Genomic DNA, 24201 nt, shown 5'->3' on the forward strand with positions numbered 1-24201 from the left:
TGATTTAAACAGCCCAGCGGTGCTCCAGGCCAAGGGAAAACCAATTCTGCAGGGGAGACCTACCTTGGCACTTGTGCAGGTGAAGCCAAAGGGAAGATATGCTTCGCCATATTTTCTAGTCTTTGGCTTAGAATGATGTTGGTTTGGAAACATATTCAGCTATGCTTCATCTCCTGCTTTGCGTTTGTGTAGGCGCCCCTGCTAGCAGTGTCCAAGCATTGTTTGTTTGTTTTTTTCCCTTTTCATGCCCCCCCCCCCCCCCCCCCCCCCCCCCCACACACACACACACACACACACACACACACTTTGGGAAGGTCTGGCATAAATGGTGAAAAAGGCTATTACAGATATCATGCCCTTTAGTTTGGATACTGGACCACTCCTGGTTTAGGGGCGGCTGCTTTGACCACAGTGATGCAGCACCAGGTTTTCTTCTGTTCAGCTAACGTATAAAAATTCGAGTACACAAATCTTTTTCTTGCGTTTTTATACTTCAAATGTTCTCGTTGTTGTCCAAATCTTATTCGATGTCTTCTGGCTCCCTTTAGACGATCATCTGCTTCCATCTCAACCTATTCCTTGCATCTTCTTCTGTCACACAAATACAAACCTCTGTCACAAATTTAGAGGATCATCATTTAGCCTGGATAAATAGTTTGTTGCTTTATAAGAAAGCCCTCTGCAAAGCCAGAACATCTTACTATTCGTCACTGATTGAAGAAAATAAGAACAACCCCAGGTTTCTCTTCAGCACTGTAGCCAGGCTGACAAAAAGTCAGAGCTCTTTTGAGCCAACCATCCCTGACTTCATGAACTTCTTCACAAATAAAATTTTTATCATTAGAGAAAAAATTACCAATAATCATCCCACAGATGTAATATTATCTACAGCTACTTTTAGTACCATTGATGTTAAGTTAGACTCTTTTTCTCCAGTTGATCTTTCTGAGTTAACTTCAATAATTACTTCCTCCAAACCATCAACGTGTCTTTTAGACCCCATTCCTACAAAACTGCTCAAAGAAGTCCTGCCGTTAATTAATGCTTCGATCTTAAATATGATCAACCTATCTCTAATAATCGGCTATGTACCACAGGCCTTCAAGCTGGCTGTAGTTAAACCTTTACTCAAAAAGCCATCTCTAGACCCAGCAGTCTAGAGATTAGCTAATTATGTGCCAATCTCCAACCTTCCTTTCATATCAAAAATCCTTGAAAGAGTAGTTGTCAAACAGCTAACAGATCATCTGCAGAGGAATGGCTTATTTGAAGAGTTTCAGTCAGGTTTCAGAGCTCAGCACAGCACAGAAACAGCTTTAGTGAAGGTTACAAATGATCTTCTTATGGCCTCTGACAGTGGACTCATCTCTGTGCTTGTCCTGCTAGACCTTAGTGCAGCGTTCGATACTGTTGGCCATAATATCCTATTAGAGCGATTAGAACATGCTGTAGGTATTACAGGTACTGCACTGCAGTGGTTTGTATCATATCTATCTAATAGACTCCAATTTGTTCATGTAAATGGAGAGTCCTTTTCACACACTAAGGTCAATTATGGAGTTCCACAGGGTTCAGTGCTAGGACCAATTCTGCTTCCCCTAGGCAGCATCATTAGAAGACATAGCATAAATTTTCACTGCTATGGAGATGACACCCAGCTCTATCTGTCCATGAAGCCAGATAACATACTAATTGGTGTACCAATTAGTTAAACTGCAGGAATGTCTTAAAGACATAAAGACCTGGATGGCCGCTAACTTTCTGCTTCTTAATTCAGATAAAACTGAGGTTATTGTACTCGGCCCTGAAAATCTTAGAAATATGGTATCTAACCAGATTCTTACTCTGGATGGCATTACCTTGGCCTCCAGTAACACTGTGAAGAACCCTGGAGTCATTTTTGACCAGAACATGTCCTTCAACGCACATATTAAACAAATATGTAAGACTGCTTGCTTCCATTTGCGCAACATCTCTAAAATTAGAAATATCCTGTCTCAGAGTGATGCTGAAAAACTAGTTCATGCATTTATTACTTCCAGGCTGGACTACTGTAATTCATTATTATCAGGATGTCCAAAAAACTCACTGAAAAGCCTTCAGCTAATCCAAAATGCTGCAGCAAGAGTCCTGACAGGGACTAGAAAGAGAGAGCATATTTCTCCTGTTTTGGCTTCCCTTCATTGGCTTCCTGTTAAATCCAGAATTGAATTCAAAATCCTGCTCCTCACATACAAGGTCTTAAATAATCAGGCCCCATCTTATCTTAATGACCTTGTAGTACCATATCACCCTATTAGAGCACTTCGCTCTCGCTCTGCAGGCCTACTTGTTGTTCCTAGAGTATTTAAAAGTAGAATGGGAGGCAGAGCCTTCAGTTTTCAGGCCCCTCTTCTGTGGAACCAGCTTCCAGTTTGGATTCAGGAGACAGACACTATCTCTACTTTCAAGATTAGGCTTAAAACTTTCCTTTTTGCTAAAGCATATAGTTAGGGCTGGACCAGGTGACCCTGAATCCTCCCTTAGTTATGCTGCAATAGACGTAGGCTGCCAGGGATTCCCATGATGCATTGAGTTTTTCCTTTCCAGTCACCTTTCTCACTCACAATGTGTCAATAGACCTCTCTGCATTGAATCATATCTGTTATTAACCTCTGTCTCTCTTCCACAGCATGTCTTTTATCCTGTCTTCCTTCTCTCACCCCAACCGGTTGCAGCAGATGGCCGCCCCTCCCTGAGCCTGGTTCTGCTGGAGGTTTCTTCCTGTTAAAAGGGAGTTTTTCCTTCCCACTGTCGCCAAAGTGCTTGCTCATAGGGGGTCATATGATTGTTGGGTTTTTCTCTGTATCTATGAAGCGCCTTGAGGCGACTTTTGTTGTGATTTGGCGCTATATAAATAAAATTGAATTTAATTGAATTGTCCTTTGCCAGTATATCCACTATTCCTCCTCTGCACATGTCCAAAGTATCTAAAGGTTACCACTTTTACATTGTCTCCAAACCTGAGCTGTCCCTCTGCTGTGCACATTTCTAATCCTGTCCATTCTGGTCACTCCCAAGAAAAATCTTAACATCTGCAGCTCCTGCCTCCTGTCTTTCATTAGTGCCACCATTTCCAAACCATACATCTTAGCAGGTCTCACTACCATCTTGTAAACCTTCGCTTTCACTGTTGTTGCTTTCCTTATCTCACCAATCAACCCTGATACTCATCTCTGCCCACTCCACCCTACCGGCATTTGACCCCAGGAATTTAAACGACTCCTCGCATTCCACCCGCTCCCCTTCTATTCACATGCATATTCTGTCTTGCTGTTACTGACCTACATTCTTCTTCTTTACAGTGCATACCTCCACCTCTCTCTACTCTCACTACAGATCACAATGTGGTCTGTTATAGTTATACTCTAGGCCTGACCTAATCTGTCATCCTGCAATCAAGAAGGGCTTCAGAGCTGAAAGTTGAAGGCTTTTATGTCATCATTATGGTAATACAGTTCCCTTCTTACTGGAATACCAATAACAATAATTATCACAGGGATCTGTGAGGGAATTCTGCTCATTTTATGTCACACTTATCTATATTTACTTTAAAGAAGTCAATAAATCCTTTATTTTAAAAGAAAAAGATCCTTTTATAAATGTTCTGTACAATTTTCTATTTACACTGCAACACAGAAGTCAATACAGTAAATACTTTTCACATTTCAGAGTATCATAAGCTTATCGAACATGTGCATGAGCGTGTTTGAGGTTGACACGCAAAAAAAAAAAAAGTATAAGCAACAACAAACACTGACATGTAGGCTGGCCATTTAAAGCATGAAATGCCTCTCCAACAATCTATGAAAGTCCATAGCAGGAAATGTGCAGGTGCTTCCAGTACAACAAGACAAAATTATTAGTACTGTTAACCCATGCGAGGGCTGTAACTGCTCAGTACCAAATGCTATAGCATGAAGGCGGGGTCATATAAGCTGTGATCCATCGCTGTTGCACTGGTCCCATTTGCTTGACTTAAAGAATCATCTGACAAGAGAGGCGTATCCACTGTTGCAGCTCTCGGGGGCGCACTGGAGGAAATCACCACCACATAGCGATCGCTGCCATCATCCTGGTCATCCGCCACGCTCCCGTGAATGTCCGCGGTAACTACTGTATTTTCTGCTGCCATGCGGCTGCAGCAAGGTGAGGAGCTCAACACAGGAGGCTCTGCTTGAAATGCCTCTCGATCGGGGTCCTCCTCAGGAAAGCTGGTGTTGATATAAATGATATCATCCCTGCTGGAAGACTCTGGAAGCTTTTCGGCGAGCTTTTCCAACATTTCTCGCAGCTGGGGAAAGAAGGGTCGGTCTAGCGGATCGGCTCTCCAGCAGCTGTACATGATTTCATACCTAGACCCCAAGTATTGAGAAATAATTAGACTGGAACCTCGATTTTGGTACATTTCAATGCGCATATTTTCAAGGTTGTAAAATTTAGCAATTTATTTTTGAGGTTTACTGTTGTGTTAATATGTTTTTAAAAAAAGCTAGCCTCCAATATAAGATTTAGACCAACAATATTAAATGAAACTTTTATAGCGTCAATATTGTTACTTTCAAAGCAATCAAACCCAAAGTCAACATCTGTGTGAAGAACGACACTCACAGTTCATCCAAACAGTCTGGGGGCTGCTTCAGTCTGTGTCCTTCAACTAGATAATCATAAATTTCATGGTTTTGGACTCCAGGGTATGGCGTCATGCCTCTTGTAGCAATTTCCCACATGGTGACACCAAACGCCCACTGCGTGAGAACAGAATTTCAACTTGAGATTATATTTCATCACAAACTGGTATTTTCCTGCTGATAATACATAGAAATACCATGTATTATCCCAGGTTTAGCTGTACGATATTCTGCATTTTTCAAACAAAAAAGTTTATTTTTTTAAATCTTTATCTGACACTTAAGATAAAAGTGCAAAAGAGGGGGAAAATCGTACAAGTTGAACACACTGATAAATATTGAGACAGAGACAGTGCCCTGTGTAAGTCTAAGACCAAACCTTTTAAAATGCCACTTGTAGCACAAGAGAAAGCAGCAAGAAAAACAAAGAGTGCAGAAAAGTAGTCAGTTCTTTTAGTGACTGGATTTCATAAACAGGTGTGTTACTGGTAAAGCTATGTTTCTACTCACCACATCACTCTTTACAGTAAAAACTCTGTCTGCCAGACTCTCTAATGCGATCCATTTTACAGGCATTTTTGCAATTCTTCCCTGCCTGTAATAATCACCACTGTAGATCTTCTTAGATAGTCCAAAGTCTGCTACACACACTGTCATGTCATCACGCAGCCTGTAAGACAAACAAGGCGTGGACTTCATGACTAATGGAAAAAAAAGCAAATTTGATAAACCTCTGAAATAATAAATCATAGTTCTTTTATTTAAGAAGGCTGCGAATGTTGCCAGGAAAAGTTCAATCAATGCCTGCTCTACTTTGAACATAAATCAGAGGAAGGAACCTACATGCAGTTGCGTGCCGCCAGGTCTCGATGCAGAAAGTTACGACCACTGAGATACTCCATACCCGAAGCAATGTCAACCATGAACTTCAGGAGTGTCTGAGTGGGCAAGAACTGTGCAAGAACACACAATACAGCAGACAGTTTAAATATTGTTTAGTCTAATCATAATCTATTCGTTTCAGGGTCGGGATCTGGAGTGTATTCAAGCTCACATGGGGTGTATTTGTCCAGGTAACAGTCCATCACAGGTCTAACACAAAAAGACTGACATTCACACACTCTTACATAAACGCAGACAGGCACCAGGAAAACATGCAAAATCCACAGAGAGAAGTCCAGCCGACCATGACATTTAACATCTATCTTTCTTACGATAAGGTGACAGTGTCAACCACTACACCACTCTGTCACACTCTAATAAATATGATATTGAATTTGAAAGTTAGTGTTTGGGTAAAATCTTACCATTGGAGTCTCTCTATGGCGTGAACGCAGCAGGAAGCTATGCAGATCTCCGTGTTTCATAAACGGCAGAATTACCATGGGTTTAGGAAAGTGTGCTGAGCCTACTTCCAAGCATACACCTAAAGACAAGAGGATAAGTCAGCACAATCAAAAATAAATGCATGGATATACAAAAGAAAGCGACTAAAGAAAGAAGCAAAGAGAACGTGCAGTAAGATAAGAGGAGATCTCCTACCGAGCAGTTTGATGACATTAGGATGGTTGAAATCTTTCATGCAAGCGGCCTCATTCAGGAACTCTTCAATCTCCCTTTGAGAAAAACTATCCACTGTGTGGTATAATTTTTTTTACATATTTGTTAGTTAAGACATATTTTTTAAAGTTAAGTTAATCTTTACATAACACAAGCACTTACATTTCATTGTCTTCACGGCAACCTTTTCTGAAGTGCCATCTGGTTGTGTGAAATGACCTTCCACCACTGAACCAAACTCACCTGGTAAAAGTTAAGACCAGTCGTAAACCTGCGCACATATACTGCATTTTACTGTAATCGTTTGAACATGTTACTGTAGTTATGGATGCCTACAAATTTAGATACATGACACTAATTACTCACCCTCTCCAAGAACCTTCCCCACTGAGAGCAGAGTTCTCATTACCATCACATCCTGAAGTTTGGCCTGCAGTTCCTCACTGATCCCAAGGTTCTCAACTGCAGACCAAAGACAAGAACATCATTTTTTTGATAACACGTACATGTTATATGCGTGTTAATCTTCCTGTAGTAGCATTCAAGAACATACGAGTGACTCCTATGGCTGATCGGTTGTAGGACCTCTGTTGCGTGTACTGTATGACAGGCGGCAGCATTTCTTCATCTCTGCACCGCTGCCTGCAGGGGGAGACAGGGTTAAGAAAAAGCAGGAAATGTTGGTAATCCTCTGTCTGATGCTGTAAGAGGTCAGAAATAACATACAGGCTTAAAAATTCAACTAAAGACAAGGTCATAGAGAGGAAACCCTCTCTGTTGCCTTCCAGACTTTGAGGTTGGAATAATGTTTTTCTCTCTGAAAAGCTGCCTGTGAAACATTCCTATCCATATCCTGAGTGGAAACAGTGAGTCATGGACTTCATAATGAAGAATTCCAGAGAATTGACAGCTGTTTGTTGTCCATCTCTCCAGCTGCACAGTTATTACATGACCTACTGTGCAGACTCCAATGACTAAGAGGAAGATAAGGAAGTTTACAAAGTGAATCCGGAAGTTACTACTACTGAAGAAAACATATATCGCAAAGCAGCAGTTTACTGTTAGCTGATTAAAATCAAAGTAAATACAGTTGTCTCATGAACACACTAACCAGCAGCAAGTTCAAAGATCAGGTTATCATACTAGGATAATTACTTGTTAATTGTTAAGCCTACCCAAAACAGGAGTCATAAGCCTTGTTCCGAAAATAGAGAACCCCAGAGAGGATGATCAGCAGGACAAAGACGGTACAAATCACAATCCCCACAACATGGTTGGTGTGTGCTACCGCTGTCTCAGGGCCGGATGAAGGGCGTACGGTGGATTCTGAGATAAGAAGAAGAAACAAAGGAGAACACTTAGAAATCTGACATCCAGCAATTTAAGTTAAGGATCAGTTATCTGAAGTAGAGTTCGTCAGCTCACGCAACACATCCAACATTTTTTATTCTGTGATGATAGTTTTCAACAGAAGTTCTTATTCAAATGTTTCCCCCTTTTTTGAAACTTTAATATATTCAGTCAGTGTTGCATTGAGATGAAAGCTAGCAGCTCGTTAGCATGCTTAAAACTGAAACACCAGAGTCTTGATTTTTGCCATGTTCACAATTTATATTTAGCACTGATCCCAAAGTACACCTGCACCTGATAGTAAAGTCAGTACTTTTGGAGGATTTTGGTCAACATTTTGATGAGCTGAAACTCTAAATTAACAGCTCCACATGAAAGACCAGGAAGCCAAAGTTATTTAACTCTCTAGGGACCAAAAGTGTGTGTACTGTATTTCATGGTGATTCATCCAAGAGTTTAAAAGATTTTAATCTCAGATGAAAGTAGCTGAAAAATAGGCAGTATTTCAGTCCTGTGAGCTTTCCTGCTAGTGTTTCCAAAAATACTGCAACCATAATAGGCACTGGTATCTATTCATAAGGCAATAATGGTATTTTAGTACAGTAGTACGACATCAGCTGAACAATGCTGTGCAATTTATCAAATTATCAGCTCAAGATGAGGAAATAAACAGAACGAGCCACTTACTGTCCTCTGGCACAAACAATTCAACTCGTGGGCTGACCATGCCTCTTCCTGCCTGCGTGCATGCGGCCACCTCCACACTGTAGGTTTTGTTGAATTCCTCCACAGCCACACGTGTCCAAGTGGTAAGACTATGGACCTGAAATAACATACAATAAAAGACATAAAGTGAATTGCGTCTACTGTCATAGCTGACTGAACAAAAAGAAAAACATGCTATGGTAAGGTTAATCATTATCACCTTGGAGAGAAAAGTTCAAACAGAAGGCTATAGTTCACAAGAGTTTGAAAGTTACATTAGGTTAAGTTGAACTAAAAGAAGAAGCAGATTTTAAGGAAAATAAAAGCTTGTTGGTGCAAGAATACGCTGAGGAACGTCTTGTGCATTTGTGCAACAGCACAAAATCCAGCTCAGCAACTTTTTATGCATGCTCTCATTTTCTCTCCTTTTTTTCCTCATTTCCACTAAATGCAAAAATTAATTGATTAAAAAAACCCATCCCAAAGCGCATGCATGCTGATTTCACAGAGCTGCTCCCCTTTTGGGAAATCCAAAGGGAACCGTGTAGTAGTGATTACTGTATATAATAAAAGTCCCCATTTAAAAAAAAGGGAAGGACACAAACTTTCAGGATAGGCTCATGTGCTCAATGGGAGGGAGCATGTGACAGACTTAACCCTGTATTTCACAACACCATACGCTAAACGGTACATCTCAGTCTGCACTGTTTTGTGCTGACAGGCAGTTCTAAACCCATGATTAACACCTCTCATGTCTGTGACAACAAAAAAGGGCAACGTGAGGTTAAATATTCCTTCAGAAATAAACAATCAGAAAATGTTAATCTCAGATTCAAGAGAAATAATTGGCACCATTGATTTCTAATGCCAAAAAATTCACAATTACGAGCATCTATTTATTCCTCTGATTTAAAACTGATTGACATATTTTAACTATTTACCCTGACTTTGTCTATCCTGACAGCGGATTGGCTGTACTGTGTTTGTATGTATTTCCAGTCAAAGTTACAGTAATGACATAATCAACTGAATGAACAATACATAGGAATATCTGGAACTCACATTCACGTCCTATTGTTTTCATACCATAGTTACTTTGTGATGACTCACGGGCACATGCCAAATGGAGAAAACTACCAATGGCCAGTTTTTACACCCTCAGCTTCCTTTAACTACAACACAGACAGGAAGGACGGAGTCACTCTATTGTAGGTGAGCGCACTAATACAGGAAGAGAAGTGTGACTACATGCAAACAACATTATGAGCTATTAAAGCTGATCTAAAGAAACTAGTTTCCTTCGAATCCCTTTCCCGGCCTCGATGATGCCTTGTGGCAAATGAATAAACTGTTGTTCGCAAATAACTGACCTGTGGTTCAGTAGAGAAGACAAAGGGAGGGTCAGCTATTCCCAGTATGCAGCACTCATTCTTTTCATATTTTCATACATTAGTCATTGTTATAAAAAAAAAACACCGTCTTAAATAGGAGCATCAGAGATAACACCTTATGTTTTCAATATGAACCTTACATAAGCAATTCTTCATAATATTTCATATTTGTATTGTACGAGGAGAAAAGGCTCAAACAGCTTCTACATCATTAGACTCCTGAATGAAACAATAAACACTGCACAAGCATAAATACAATCTCTTCTCTTTAACTCTTTGATCTCTTTAACTCATTTCATTGTTTGCACATTTATTACTTGGACTTTCTCTTGGATACTTATTTTGTGTTTGTGTGTCTATTTCTTTCTTATTAGAATTTTTATTCTATGTTGTTTATTATATAAAGATTCTTATGCTGGAATTGTTAAAGATATGCCCTCTCTCTGAACTCGCTGAAAGCCAGGAGTAGAAAAACATATCAGAAACTGAGCATGAACCAGAGAAGTCTACTCAAATGCACACTTTGAAACTATTTGAAACTGTCTAGTATGAATATATTCAACACTGAAACTGTAACAGTCCATAGAGTGCTTAAAAAATTCTTTAGAACACCTGTCATAAAATAGTAAAATGTAAATATTTTAGAAACATCTCAAAAACCTATATTATTAAATTAACCAATATTGTTAATTTAGAGTAGCTGTGGCATAAACCTTACACTGGGTGGTGGTCTAATAATTTTTGAAGCGCTGTAAAAGGAAAAATTAAATAAAATAAGGAAACACATGATGGATCCCTTGTAAGATTTTCATCACTCGTAGTTTTCACCTGTTTTTGATACAGTTTACAGTTAACCTTAAGCCTGAATGACATGCGTTTCGGAAGAATCCTTTGGTTGTATTTAATGTGAATGGTTGGGAAACAGAAAGTGGTAGAAAGCTTAATTTTTTAGGAATGTACAAAATACAACAGCCTTTCCTTCATTCGCGTAAGCACATCTTTAATCCTTTAAAGCTAAATATATCATTTTTAACATGTGATTTTTGTGAGTTTTTGAGGCTTCTACATCATTCTTCTCATTCAATTTTTTATTTTTTTTATTTTTTAAAAAGCCACAAATTCAGGGTTTAAAGGTTTAAACTTTTCTTGAGTTACCACTTTAGGTACAGGTGTTCTGAAAGAGCAAGTTTAAAGTTGAATGCGTACATTTCTTTTCTTTTTCTTAAAATAATAATAACAGTTAGAAGAAGAATAAAAGAAACGAGAATTGTCAGTTGTAAAACAATAAAAAATAAAAGATTATATTTAATTACTTTATCGCAGATAAGCTCACCTTTTTCTGGCGTGTGCCATATCTAACAATGACATCATAACCACTTAGGATCCCGTTTATCTTATCGCTGGGCGGAGGTTTCCACTCGATCACCAAGCTCGAGCCTTCAAGCTGCACTGTGACATTTCCGGGATGAATTGATGGCACTAAGAACGCAACGAGAAATGGAAAATGGGATTATGACATAATTCACAGTCATTGCAAACCTATAAAGTGAAAGAAAAATTAGTTGGACTACTCTTCAAAAAAAATCTTTGATTACGGTTTGGTATGCGGTCACTTCTGGTCACAGCATATCAAATCATTCAACTAAAATATCCCCTCTGGTGGATTTAGGAAGGAAGTTGAAAGCAGCTCCACCCAGTAAGAACTTTGTGTTTTCTCAGTGAAACCACCCCTATTTCCTATGTTACTCTTCAGGAAAACAACAGAGGTTTTTAGTGGATAAAACATTTTTTCTGAACAGGGCTTGCTGTGGGCAGATCAGGTAGTTGTGCAAGTGCAGAAAATTCCAGTTATTATTGCACTGCAACTGTGAGCAAGCTTACATTAAGCACATTTTGGATAGTAAAGTAGTCAGTTAATTACACAGTGCTCCTGAAAGCTAAACAAGAATGATGGGAAGGAGGCAGGAGCACAACACACAGGTCCTGTATTGTAAATATCATCATCGTTTGTAAGACAAACACAGACTGAGCATTTTTATATGCTGGGTTTTAAATGCTGGGATGAGTTTAATTTCATTTAGGAATACTTTGCATTGTTAAAGTTTTCTTGGTGTGCATTATAATTCAACCTTCAAATCGTTCCTGTAGCATCAACACACCTCCTTCTGTGGTGTTGCTCTCGACCCACTTGCTGTTTGGAGAGGCGCCCTGTTCGTTACTGCAGGAAACACTCAGGTTGTACTTCGTCATAGCCTGCAGTCCAGGGACTTCACTGTGAAAAGGCGGCACTGTGACGTTGATGAACCTGGTGGTCGTCACTTCCCCTTCCCTCCGACTGACCTCTCTAACCTTAGATCGGAGAACATGTGATCAGTATGACGCTGTTAAACAATGGCACAGTTTGGATTAAACATGGGGCTTACTCTGATTCGGCACGTGGTGAGTGGAGAGAAGCCATCGTGCCCAGGAGTCCAGCTCAACGTCAGCTTATTGGACTGCCTCTCTGTCACAGTAACATGAGTGGGAGGTCTGGGATGAACTAGAAAATACCACAAAAACCAGCATCAGCTACCATCTTCTAAAGCAGAAAAATCATCTGGAATATTATTAGACCTGGAAGCTGCCAGTTTTACCTTTAACATTGACGTGTGCTTCTCTGGATGTGGTGATGCCCTTTGTGTTGTTAGCTTCACAGCTGAACCGAGTGTATTTATCCACACCTGCAGTTGAGATTTTTGAGTGAATCATGTAGCACTTCAGGGCAGCGTGAAACAAAAACAACCAGTCTTCAAGGTTATGACAGCACTGACTCAGCCCTGCTGTTATTAATCTATAACACAAAGGCAGAGCACAAACCAGCAACACACATCGTCACCACTCTCAAACTGATTTGTTTATGTGTCAAAGATGAATCTGGGGCAAAACTGGCATGCCATTCTGAATCAAGAAGTGAGAGTGAGGCCCGGCTGAAACATCATAGGAAAAAAAAAGTCTCATTTAAGAATGATTCACTCCTTTATCATAATTCCAAATTTCACAAAGAAGTGCCTCTTACAATAAAAGATCAAACTGAGCCTCTCCAGTATGATGGACTGTAGTAACAATCCTTTTCGATGGGTCTGTTTTCCTCAGCACACAATTTCTGTCTTTCAACAGCAACAGATCTGCCCAGTTAGAAAAGGACGGGGACATTGAGCGATAATGAGCCTTTTGTGCTCTGCTTCCATCTCAGAAACTTTTCCACAAAGCAATTCACAGTCCAGCTTGTGAGAGATAACTGGAACTGATGTGAGAGGTTGCCTTTCTATGCTCAGGAGAACCAGGGTTAAGTGTGCTTCACTTATCACCTAAACACAGGCTACAGTAGATTTGTTTGCAAAAAGACAGAGAGCTGTACTTAGATTAAATTAAATAATCAAGTTACACGTGAGTGAAAATGCGCAAATCTAATTTTGACATAGCGCACTGCAAACTGCATGGCATACAGACAGTAGCAGCATAGTAGGAAGTAAGCAGGTTCAAAACAACACGTGCTTGCTGTCTATACTAACCATATGAGCAATCAGGAGACTTCCCAGAGGTTTCATGTTAACCAAACATATGAAAAAAAGTATTGGGTTACACAGCAAGGGCATTTCATAAATAACAGTGCAAACTAAATGTACACAATAGGTGTGTATTTGCTGGAAAGGGGAATTGATTAAAAAGGTGGAGAATTATCGTTTCTGCTTTTATTCTACTTGGAAATAAATCAAAGTGAAAATCAGCAACACAATAGGAAAATTAAATTCAAGAGGAAATGTAAAGTTGCGAGTGGGATGGAGAAACCAAAATGCATCATGTAAGTCCTGCAGTGTGGTTCTCCCAACCTCTATTTATCCGGTTTGGAGTTGCTCCAGGTTACTGAGCTGTATGAGATGTATGTTATTTTTCCAATTTCTTCTCAGGGAGTAAATATAGCCAAAAGCCACTCTGCCAGACTGCAGCTAATCCAAGCATTTCACTCATTATTGCTTTGTGTGCCAGATTTACTCCCTCAGTTTCTTTCAAGCTGAAGTGATAAACTTGTTGCTTCTTCCTTAACACCAGAGACTGAATCTTATGCAGCTTCTTGCTGCTGAGCCAGATTAAATATTGAAGCATAAAATGCTTTCCAATCTCAACTTAATTCCTCGTTAGCCTGTACTACTGTTTAGGAATATCATTTCTTTAAATACAAGTAGCAATAGTTTACCACAATTAAGCAACAAAAAGCACTGTGATGATACCCTGGAGTCCCAAATTTAGCAAACCAAGACTCATAGTATGCATGAGATGACTACACAGAGATCTGGGTTTACGTGGTTCTACTGTAGCAATGTTTGGTCCTGCACAGGGACCTGGTAGCCTGCAGCCCTCTGTGTCTAGCCCCTCCCTACTGGGTAGTGAGCCGTCCTGTGAATGAGGTCTTTGTCCCCGGAGCCAACCCCTGAACAGGCTCCCTATGCAGCTCCCCCTCCTCCTTCCCTTTACTGCCCGGGCGATTGCACATGCTGGACCAAAGCACAACTCTGAACCTTTAACCCCCTCAGCTTTGGCTGTATCACTACGCATTGGCTACTGCAGGGGTGTTTAGCCTGTGGCAAAGTCAAAATGAAGGATCAGGGCATAAAGAGCAAATGTTGTACTTCTAATAACAAATATTGTCTTTTAGGGAAGAAAGAGGGGGTCATAAACTTGAGGTGATAAAGTGAGAGTCTACTTATAAAATGTTATACAATTTCTGTACAACATGGGACTAAAACTCATTTTACAACAAGCCTTGATATTCAAATACCTTCCTTTAAATACAAGTAGCAATAATTTACCACAATTAAGCAACAATTAATTGTCATTGTTGCTTAATTGAGAAACATGAGAAAGAATAAGCTGACATTGATGTTAACATTAATGTACAGCTAAATAATCAGTTAGTCAGTCAAGACTTTGTTCCTAACAAATATTATAATGATTTTTAAGACAAAATGCCTGAATTCTCTGGTTATTTCTGTTTTAAAACTTAAACTAATGTCTTTCAGTTCTGTCCTGATCTAACACATAAAGTGATATGAACATGAAAACTTTAGGGAACATTTCGTACTGGGTGTTTTATACACAGTCTCCCATTTTCAGGGACTAAAAGTTTACTATCAGTTGAATGATAAGAACTTTCATGGTCAGGGTAGGCCTTTCATTTCATGACAAATGAAGCAAACATAATATCTGGAGTTGATTTGATGTATTGTTGTGGGGGGGGGGGGGTTATAGCTTTTCCTGGTAATTTTAAATACAAGACCAAAGAGATGTCCATACCGGTGAGGGGGGTCATCATTAGGTTGATGAAACAAAATGAAGCTATTAGAGAGACAGCACAATTCTTAAAAAGAAGCAATAAACTGACCAGTTCAGGACCAATGAAAGCCCTGAAAGACCACAGAGAACTAAAGTGCGTGATCACAGAATTATTTCCATGGTGATGAAAAACAGCTTCAAAACTACATCTAATCAAGTCAAGAACACTATCAAGGAGGTAGACGTAACAATATCATGATCTACGGCCAACAGACGACTTCAAAAATTAAAATACAGATGGTTTACAATGAGCAACGAACTACTGGTCACACTCAAAAACAAGAAGGCCAAATGACACTTTGCTAGAAAACATCTAAAAGAATCTGACCAGCTCTACAAAAAGTTTTGTACAGATGAAACCATGGTTAACTTATACCAGAAAGACATAAAGTAAAAGTATGAAGAAGGAAAGAAACAGCTGATTTACAAGCACTTTAAGGGCTTAAAATCTGGGACTCCCCACTAGTTGCTCTTAGAACTGAAGAAGCTTCTCAGATGAGAAGTGAAACGTCTTCAAGGAAACTTAAAGTAATCCAGATACTTTTCTTTCGAATCTCCTTAGATGGTCCAAAGTATTCTATAATATCTATCCAGGACGGTGGAGATAACCAGGAACCGGTAATTGGGCTTCAGTTTTAGGGAGCTGTTGGGTCATCAATGTTTTCTATAGTCACTGAGTAGACTGATCACTAGTGTTTACTGATGATGTGACTGCTGACAGTAGTGGGATTAACTGTGAAGTTTAAAGGATTATGGTCTCGGCTCAGATTCTTTCAATTGCTGCAAAACTGATCAGAGAGCTCATCACACTACAAATGGAGTGAAGGCCCAAAGCACAATAAAGGCAATCCAAGAGTTTCTCAAGCAAAAGAAATGGGATATTCTTCAATGTGCAGGTCAGTCACCTGACCTCAACACTATAGAGCATGATTGCTCTTATTAAATACAAATTTAAATAATAAAACAGACCCACAAGCCTTGAACCTCTGTAAATGGACTGGGTATATATTAACTGGGTATAAAACTGGTTCGAATTCTTAGTTAATGCAATTTTTTTGTAAAAGCAGTAGAATTAAAACTGGATGTCTGCAATTGTTTGATTGTTTGATAAAGACATAATGACAGTGTAGTGGTGTACAGAGAAAAAACTAAAAATTTGTTCAACAAATTAAGAACCTAACTCTAAACTGTTTTGTTCATAGAGAAACCAAAATGCATTGGTTAAGGTTCAAAACTGAAACACTGTCAACCAAATCTTTGCTGCCCTTATTTTTCCGATCACTTTCAATGGTCATAAGAATCTGCAAAATGTGGTGTTTTGGGAAAATTTACAGTCTTAATGCTAAACTAGCCTAACCAGCTGCTGTCTCCAGCTGTTTGCTGGCAACAAGCACGTTTCTGTCATTATTGAGCTACTGCTTAACTGAAGCTTACAGCAAATGTTGTTTTTTCACATTTAGCACTTTCTCCAGTGCATTCACGATACAGTCAGCAGAGCATTGTTACAAATGCGTACTAACCATGCATGAATGAACGCTGATAACCATTCAGCAGTACAGCAGACAGCCCAAGTGACACAGGACATGGTGACAAATCTCACTGCAGTAAGCAAGGTACAGATGCTGAGGCAGCATAGATGAGTCAGAATAGAATCTACCAACGGAGTGACGATACCCTAAATCAGACTAACTCCATACTTTGTAGCCATCTGAGCGCCAAATACTTCTTTATCTTTGCTGGTAAATGCTTCCACCCTTAGCCTCAAAAGGCAGGGATAGCTCAGTAGGTAGAGTGGTCGCTTGTTCAAAAAGCAGTTTCAATAAATTTGCACAGATGGAGCAGACATCAAGGGAACTCTTGCTCAACAAGAGTTTACAAAAAAAGGCAAAGAAGGTAACAAAGTATTGCTGTGACAACCCATAATGTGCATCTTCAGCCTCTTTCTGTCTCACTTAAGGTGTCTTGCAGACTTGATTATGCAGAGTCATATGTCTTATGTACGTTCATTCTGCATTGAGTAAGGAGAAAAACAAGAAACAACACTTGTTTTAGGAAGCTTTGTTCCCCCCAAGAGGAACAGGCAAAGAGAAGGAAGTGCTAATAGATAAATCCTTGTGAAATAAAGTCTTTATGTATGAGGTTGTGATACAGAGATAAAGATTATTTTGGGTGGCAACACTCACCTGGTACAGAGAAGTTGCTGGGAGAGCTGAAAACCTCAGTATAAGGTGATCCATCACGGAACCAGCGGATATGAACAGGGCCTGGTGGTCCCACCGCTTCACAGGACAGGGTGAAAGGTGTGTATATTGTTACGTTCTTGTCCTCTGGTTGCTTGACAAATGTTGGCAGCCCTAAGTCAGATTAAAGAAGTGTGAAAGAACTGAGAAACGTGTGGACAAAGAAGTTTTGAATACTCTGGATACTAAAACTCACCTTCTACCCGCATGCTGATCGGATCAGACTCTACCAACATGTTGCTGATACTCAGTCGGCATCGATAATCTCCAGCATCCACTCTCTGCACATGTTTAATGCTGTAATATGTAATGCATAAGGACACATCAGTTTATGTACCTAATCTGTCATATCACACACATTTCACCTTCATGTAATACATACATGACAGTGGAGAGGAGAGTTGATACCCCATCTGTGATGGAGTGGAGCTCATTCATCACCACATGGATGTTTGGCGACAGCTCCTTACTATCCTTCACCCACAGGATGGCGGGCTCCAGTCTGGTATCAGGAATTTCAATGGAACAGTTCAGTTTGGCTTCATGGCCCTCTGACAGCTGAATGGTGCCTACGGTGGGCTTAAAGCGGAGTTTCCTGAGCTCATCTGGACTCAGATACATCCGAGAAACAACTCGAGGTATCACAAGAGGCTCCGAGGTCCTGGAAGGTTGTGCTGTTTACAAAAGGCATGTTAGCTTATGTTAGAATGAATAAATGGTAAAATGGAAATATACTTGATAAAGATATGGTATTGATTTTACAAGAAAATATTTCATGGAACACTGCTAAGCTTTAAAACAATGTAGAGTAGGTCTGACAGTAAGTAAAGTAAGATTTGAAGTTTGGTGGGAAGGGGTTTTCTCAAACAACTGATTATTAATTTAAAACATTCCAACAACATCTGGATATTTCGTTTTTTTGTTTTTTTTTTTATTTTATTTTATTGATTAGCATTCAAATTCATGGATGGATGTTTCGTTTTCACTGTGAGAAACGTTTCTTCACCCATCCCAGTGACTTCTTCAGACCGAAACTAGTACCATTGCCTAACAATGACCTCACGACCCATTGTTAGTCAGTGGTACCATTTTCAATAGATGAACTGTTTATAAGGTTGGGGAAACCTGCAGGCAGTTGAGACTGAAGAGGTCACTTAGGTGAAAACGCACTCTCCCACTGAAACGCAACGTGTTTGAGCATGCATCGGGACAGTTAGAAACATTATAAAATTTCAGAGAAAAAAGTGGAAATTATCGTAACAATTAATCAGGGCAAGGGTTATTTACTGCATATTATTTAACAGAGTGGAAAAAGAACACATTGGATTTGCTTTTTAAAGAGCACGCATAGCATAATTGGGCCACGCAAGGAGAAAAACAAGGTGATTTACGCAGTCAGCATTTTTGAAGCTTTTCTATGAATTATAACTCACGGGATTTTTAATTTATAGCTATCCTGACGCGCTCTCACTCCCACCGTTCCGTTTATGCCACATTTTGTGACTTAATTAAAAAGCAAAATGCTACAAAAAGAAATCCAAAGAAACCTTCTCGGTTTTTCAGCGACTGATACAAAACTATTTAACCAGATATTTAAATCTGTCCCAGCTGCGGTCCGTCATACTTCTCTCTCTGCAAAGTAGTGGACAGGAGACCCGGACCGAGCTCTGAACTTTATGAGAATGATGTCAGTGCAGCAAAACACAGTCTTTGAAAGAAAATTAACAACTTACCGCTGACAGGAATCCACACAAGTATTGCTATAGTCGTAGAAAACAAAACCACCCAATCGGGTTTTTCTGATTTCTTTGCCATGACCGGTCCCGAGAACTTAAACTGCTTCTTTTCGTCCCACAGCACAGGTCCGCAAGCGTTTTAAATATGACGGGATTGTGCCAAAACGCACAATTCAGCTGCGACAATATCCAACATCACCCAGCAGAGTGGCTTCAGCGTCGCTTGTGTAAATAGTTGCAACACCACGTAGCTGAAGAGGGGGGAAAACGTTTACCATGTGGGACGTCACAGATGGAATCCCACGAAGGCGGGACTGCGTGTGGAAATACTAGAGACTATAGAACATATAGATGATATATCTTTATGCTGTCTGTGGGAAATACTGAAAGTCAGCCTGAAGTCAGCTGTAAAAGTAGGATTATTACAATCACTCAATAAAACTAGATAATATAGTTAGTATTTATTTTTCTGTTATTTCTTTTCTATTGTTTTCTTAATTTCTATTGAAAAAAGTTGCAAATAATCTATTACCTAATAAGAAAAACTTATATGAAACCTACAGAGGAACACAAGATCTCTTTAATCTTAGAGTTACAAAAATAACAACAAAACAAAAGCTACTACTAAATCAAACTACTCCACCACGTGGTCACTTTTGCTACTGATCTTCCACAAATAGAATAAGAATCCAAGGTCCATTTAGAAGCTGTTGTTGAAATTTCAGTCATGTTCTAGGAACGCTGTTCAGTTACTGTTGGAGTTTAGGTGCTTGTTTTTATCACATTACTGTATTTTCTCGTGAACAGTAATGCTGAGAGTCAACATTTTTTCTTTTTGTTATTATTATTGTGTATTTTATTTTATTTTCAGTTGTTACATACGTGACAGACATGACTAGGGGAAAGGAAAGGGAGCAAGAAAGACAGGGAGTAGAAGAAAAACAGCAGGGAAGAGGAACCGTGCGACTCTCTCGGAAAGAGCTGAGGAGAGCCTGAGATGAGGGGTCACCCAGCAGCCGAATAACAGAAGCCAGAGGGGTTTGCAATGACGTGCCTGTGAGCTCCGCCAGCAGCCACCTGTGCCAGAGTGGACCGAGCCCCAGGTCCAGAGGCAGAGGGTACCCCACCCCCAAAGGGGCCTCACCGACAAGCAGTCACTGGGAGTGAGCCGGTGCGTACCTGAATGCCCAGCCCCGAACACCAAGAGCCACCAATGCACCGATGTCTGAGGGCACCAGCATTGGGAGTGGTGGGCGGAGATAGCATCCATACCTTGGAGGGCCTGAGATGTCCCTAGAGAGGTGGTGTCTAATACCGGACCTGACATATAGACACAGACAAACAGGCACACACAGATATGAACATCCATTCCGACCCCCATGCACACATATGCAAATATTCAGCACTCACCCAACCTAGAGACAGACATAGAGAGACACTGTACACACAATCACACTCCCCAAACTTACTCTGCACCCCAGATCTAGGTACCCTTACCGCTAGAGGGGTAAACTGCACCCAGAACCAGGAGGTGTTACCCTTTTCCCTGGGGTGGAGAGAAGCAGACTGCCCCCGACTCCACAGTAGCAGGGAGGCCCCACATTCCAGACCCCAATCGGACAGCCAACTCCTCCTCCCAGCACCCCCGCCCCGACGGGCAACAGAGAACGGGGGTGTAAAGACTCCAAACCTCCCTCCGCCCATTCATATGTAGTGTTGATGCATGTGTGTTCTAAGGTGCATTTAAAACCATGGAGCTACCTGCCAGAGAGCAGTAGGTTCAAAATGTATTCTTGAGAGGAGTCGAAAAAGCAACACTTCAACGTCCATCAAGCTTTCTTCTGTAGATTCTTGTTTGGCATTATTGATTGATGGCCACATTGCATTTCTCATTGTAAAGCTTCACCAAACATTATCAGTGTTAACGGTTACATTTTAACTTTCTCTCTCCTGACCAGTCAGCACTCTCCTCTGGAAACACCTGTGGAGTGGGTTTAAACTCAAGCAGGATTTTTGAGACGATATCATATACTAGATATTACTCAGTTCTTTGTGCAACTTCACAGAATGCAAATTCACAAGTGCTTATACTTTCTGATAACAAATCAGACCATCTCCAAAAGTGCATCAGCATCTTCTTGACAGATGTTTGTATCTCCTTTCTCTTTCAGGTACGAGGTTTGACACAGTATTACATGCAGTTTAATTCCTGTGTAGGATCACTCATTCTCACATCCTGATTGCCTTTTCCGTGGAATACTTACTTGTGCAGTCCAGATATGGAAAAGGAGGAAAACAAAAACTTAAAGTAAATATTTGGTTTTGAAAGTTAGATCCATAATTTGCTGGACACAGACACACATGTTGTAGTTTTGTCCCTGTACACCACTACAGTGGATTTTAAATCAAACAATCAAGATAAGATTCAAGCACAGACTTCCAGTTCAATTGTTTTTCAAAAAACAATAAAAAATCAGAGGCTCAAAAGTAATTGTACAAAGTAACATAAACCTAAACACAAGGGATGTTTTAATACTTTAATCCTTTATAATTAATGACTGCCTCCCTTGAAATACTCTCCCAGGCCTTTACTGCAGCTGCTTTCAGTTGCTTCTTGTTTGTGGGTCTCTCAGTTTTGTCTTCAGTAACTGAGAAGCTGACTTGACCACTGAAGAATATCCCATTTCTTTGCCTTGAGAAACTCTCTCTGCTTGTGCAGTGTGCTTTGGGTCATTGTCCATCTGTACTGTGAAGCACTGTCTGATTGGCTGTGCAGCATTTGGTTGAATCTGAGCAGAGATCATGGCCCAGCACACTTAACAGTTCATTCTGCTACTTATATCAGCAGATACATCGTCAATAATCACCTCTGATCCAGACTCACTGACAGCCATACATTGCTATAGCGCCATAACATTGCCTCCACCATGTTTGACTGATAATGTAACATGATTTAAATCATAAGTCTCCCTCATTTGCACACACATTAATTCTGGCCTCATTTTTAAACAGTGAAAACCATGCATTCAACCTGTGCATTAGTATGAGTACTTTAATTTGTCATGAAATATCAAGGGAGTAGGCAACACCTTGTCAGTCAACTGCCCAATTATTTTCTGAACAGGGCTTGCTGTGGGCAGATCAGGTAGTTGTGCAAGTGCAGAAAATTCCAGTTATTATTGCACTGCAACTGTGAGCAAGCTTACATTAAGCACATTTTGGATAGTAAAGTAGTCAGTTAATTACACAGTGCTCCTGAAAGCTAAACAAGAATGATGGGAAGGAGGCAGGAGCACAACACACAGGTCCTGTATTGTAAATATCATCATCGTTTGTAAGACAAACACAGACTGAGCATTTTTATATGCTGGGTTTTAAATGCTGGGATGAGTTTAATTTCATTTAGGAATACTTTGCATTGTTAAAGTTTTCTTGGTGTGCATTATAATTCAACCTTCAAATCGTTCCTGTAGCATCAACACACCTCCTTCTGTGGTGTTGCTCTCGACCCACTTGCTGTTTGGAGAGGCGCCCTGTTCGTTACTGCAGGAAACACTCAGGTTGTACTTCGTCATAGCCTGCAGTCCAGGGACTTCACTGTGAAAAGGCGGCACTGTGACGTTGATGAACCTGGTGGTCGTCACTTCCCCTTCCCTCCGACTGACCTCTCTAACCTTAGATCGGAGAACATGTGATCAGTATGACGCTGTTAAACAATGGCACAGTTTGGATTAAACATGGGGCTTACTCTGATTCGGCACGTGGTGAGTGGAGAGAAGCCATAGTGCCCAGGAGTCCAGCTCAATGTCAGCTTATTGGACTGCCTCTCTGTCACAGTAACATGAGTGGGAGGTCTGGGACGAACTAGAAAACACCAAAAAAAAAAAAAACAATAACAACCCAGTATCAGCTACCATCTTGTAAAGCATTGGCATGGGCTTCATAACACTGACGTGTGCTTCTCTGGATGTGGTGATGCCCTTTGTGTTGTTAGCTTCACAGCTGAACCGAGTGCATTTATCCACACCTGCAGTTGAGATTTTTGAGTGAATCATGTAGCACTTCAGGGCAGCGTGAAACAAAAACAACCAGTCTTCAAGGTTATGACAGCACTGACTCAGCCCTGCTGTTATTAATCTATAATACAAAGGCAGAGCACAAACCAGCAACACACATCGTCGCCACTCTCAAACTGATTTGTTTATGTGTCAAAGATGAATCTGGGGCAAGACTGGCATGCCATTCTGAATCAAGAAGTGAGAGTGAGGCCCGGCTGAAACATCATAGGAAAAAAAAAATCTCCATTAAGAATGATTCACTCCTTGGGGGCGCTAGTGAGGCATGTGCGCGTGAAGTCCCCCGGGATAGCTGGTGAAAATGTGTTTGACGTGCTCAAACACATTTTTTCATCAAATTCATAACCTGCTGAATACTGTGGATATATTTCTTGGAGCTTCTCGACAATGGTGAAGCCCAAACTTCGAACGTGAGTGAAGTTGGCCCCCCCACCTTCTTCAAATCCAACAAAAGTGGTATCAAACATTTGTGCTACGTTTGTGCTGGTTTGTGCTGCAAAAATTTCATTTGTGCCGCTATCATTTTAAAGATATTAATAAAAATTTCTAGAGGTCATCAGAGGTCAACCAGCCCCCCCACATTACCCAAATCAAACAAATTTGATGTCAAACTTTTGTGCTACGTTTGTGCTGGTTTGTGCTGCACCATGTCTTAGATTTTAATGATGATTTTAACCATGATTTTAATTGTGTGTTGGACCCCTACCTTGACAGGTCTTCTTTAACTAAGTAGGTCAGGAACAACTCCAGTGCTTTTCTTAACACTTTTACTGATAATTCGAATGTGTCTGATGTTTGGAGAATTGCAAACCCCACTGGTAGGGATTACTCTTTCTTTTCAACTAGGCATAATTCATATAGTAGAAGTGACTACTTTCTTTTGGATGCCAAATTAATGCTGTATGTCATTGACACAAAATATCACAATATTGTCATCTCGGACCACTCCCCTGTCACATTAACCTTAAACATCCAAAATGCAACTAGACCACAGCAAACATGGAGGCTTAACTTCGATTGGCTAAACCCTCTATAGGATTTTCATGAATATTTCGAAACACGGATCTCTCTGTATTTTGATGTAAATGACAACTCAGAAACTA

General features: G+C 40.3%; 1 protein-coding gene across 5 annotated transcripts in view; it reads right to left on the reverse strand.

Moving 5' to 3' along the window:
* Nucleotides 1-3769: 3769 nt before the first annotated feature.
* Nucleotides 3770-24201, reverse strand: part of mertka (c-mer proto-oncogene tyrosine kinase a) — a 28214-nt gene continuing 7782 nt past the window's right edge. The window contains exons 1-19 of one of the 5 annotated variants that reach the window (XM_085368785.1): nt 19020-19238; nt 17669-17960; nt 17483-17583; nt 17230-17400; nt 12310-12396; nt 12100-12215; nt 11836-12025; nt 11010-11155; nt 8268-8403; nt 7406-7556; nt 6784-6872; nt 6597-6692; nt 6393-6473; nt 6213-6305; nt 5978-6096; nt 5514-5623; nt 5181-5340; nt 4651-4787; nt 3770-4394 (exon numbers count right to left, since the gene is read on the reverse strand). In XM_085368785.1, the coding sequence (XP_085224911.1) occupies nt 3950-4394; nt 4651-4787; nt 5181-5340; nt 5514-5623; nt 5978-6096; nt 6213-6305; nt 6393-6473; nt 6597-6692; nt 6784-6872; nt 7406-7556; nt 8268-8403; nt 11010-11155; nt 11836-12025; nt 12100-12215; nt 12310-12396; nt 17230-17400; nt 17483-17583; nt 17669-17960; nt 19020-19101 (2802 nt within the window). In that variant the 5' untranslated portion in view covers nt 19102-19238 and the 3' untranslated portion in view covers nt 3770-3949. Of the gene's footprint in view, nt 4395-4650; nt 4788-5180; nt 5341-5513; nt 5624-5977; nt 6097-6212; nt 6306-6392; nt 6474-6596; nt 6693-6783; nt 6873-7405; nt 7557-8267; nt 8404-11009; nt 11156-11835; nt 12026-12099; nt 12216-12309; nt 12397-17229; nt 17401-17482; nt 17584-17668; nt 17961-19019; nt 19239-22506; nt 22697-22770; nt 22887-24201 lie in introns of those variants that run through there. The other 4 variants (XM_085368784.1, XM_085368780.1, XM_085368781.1 and 1 more) reach the window with 4 other exon arrangements.

The sequence above is a fragment of the Diplotaxodon limnothrissa genome, linkage group LG13 (assembly GCF_057381915.1).
Source record: "Diplotaxodon limnothrissa isolate DT_005_m linkage group LG13, D_limnothrissa_male_GT1.1, whole genome shotgun sequence".
NCBI lineage: Eukaryota > Metazoa > Chordata > Actinopteri > Cichliformes > Cichlidae > Diplotaxodon > Diplotaxodon limnothrissa.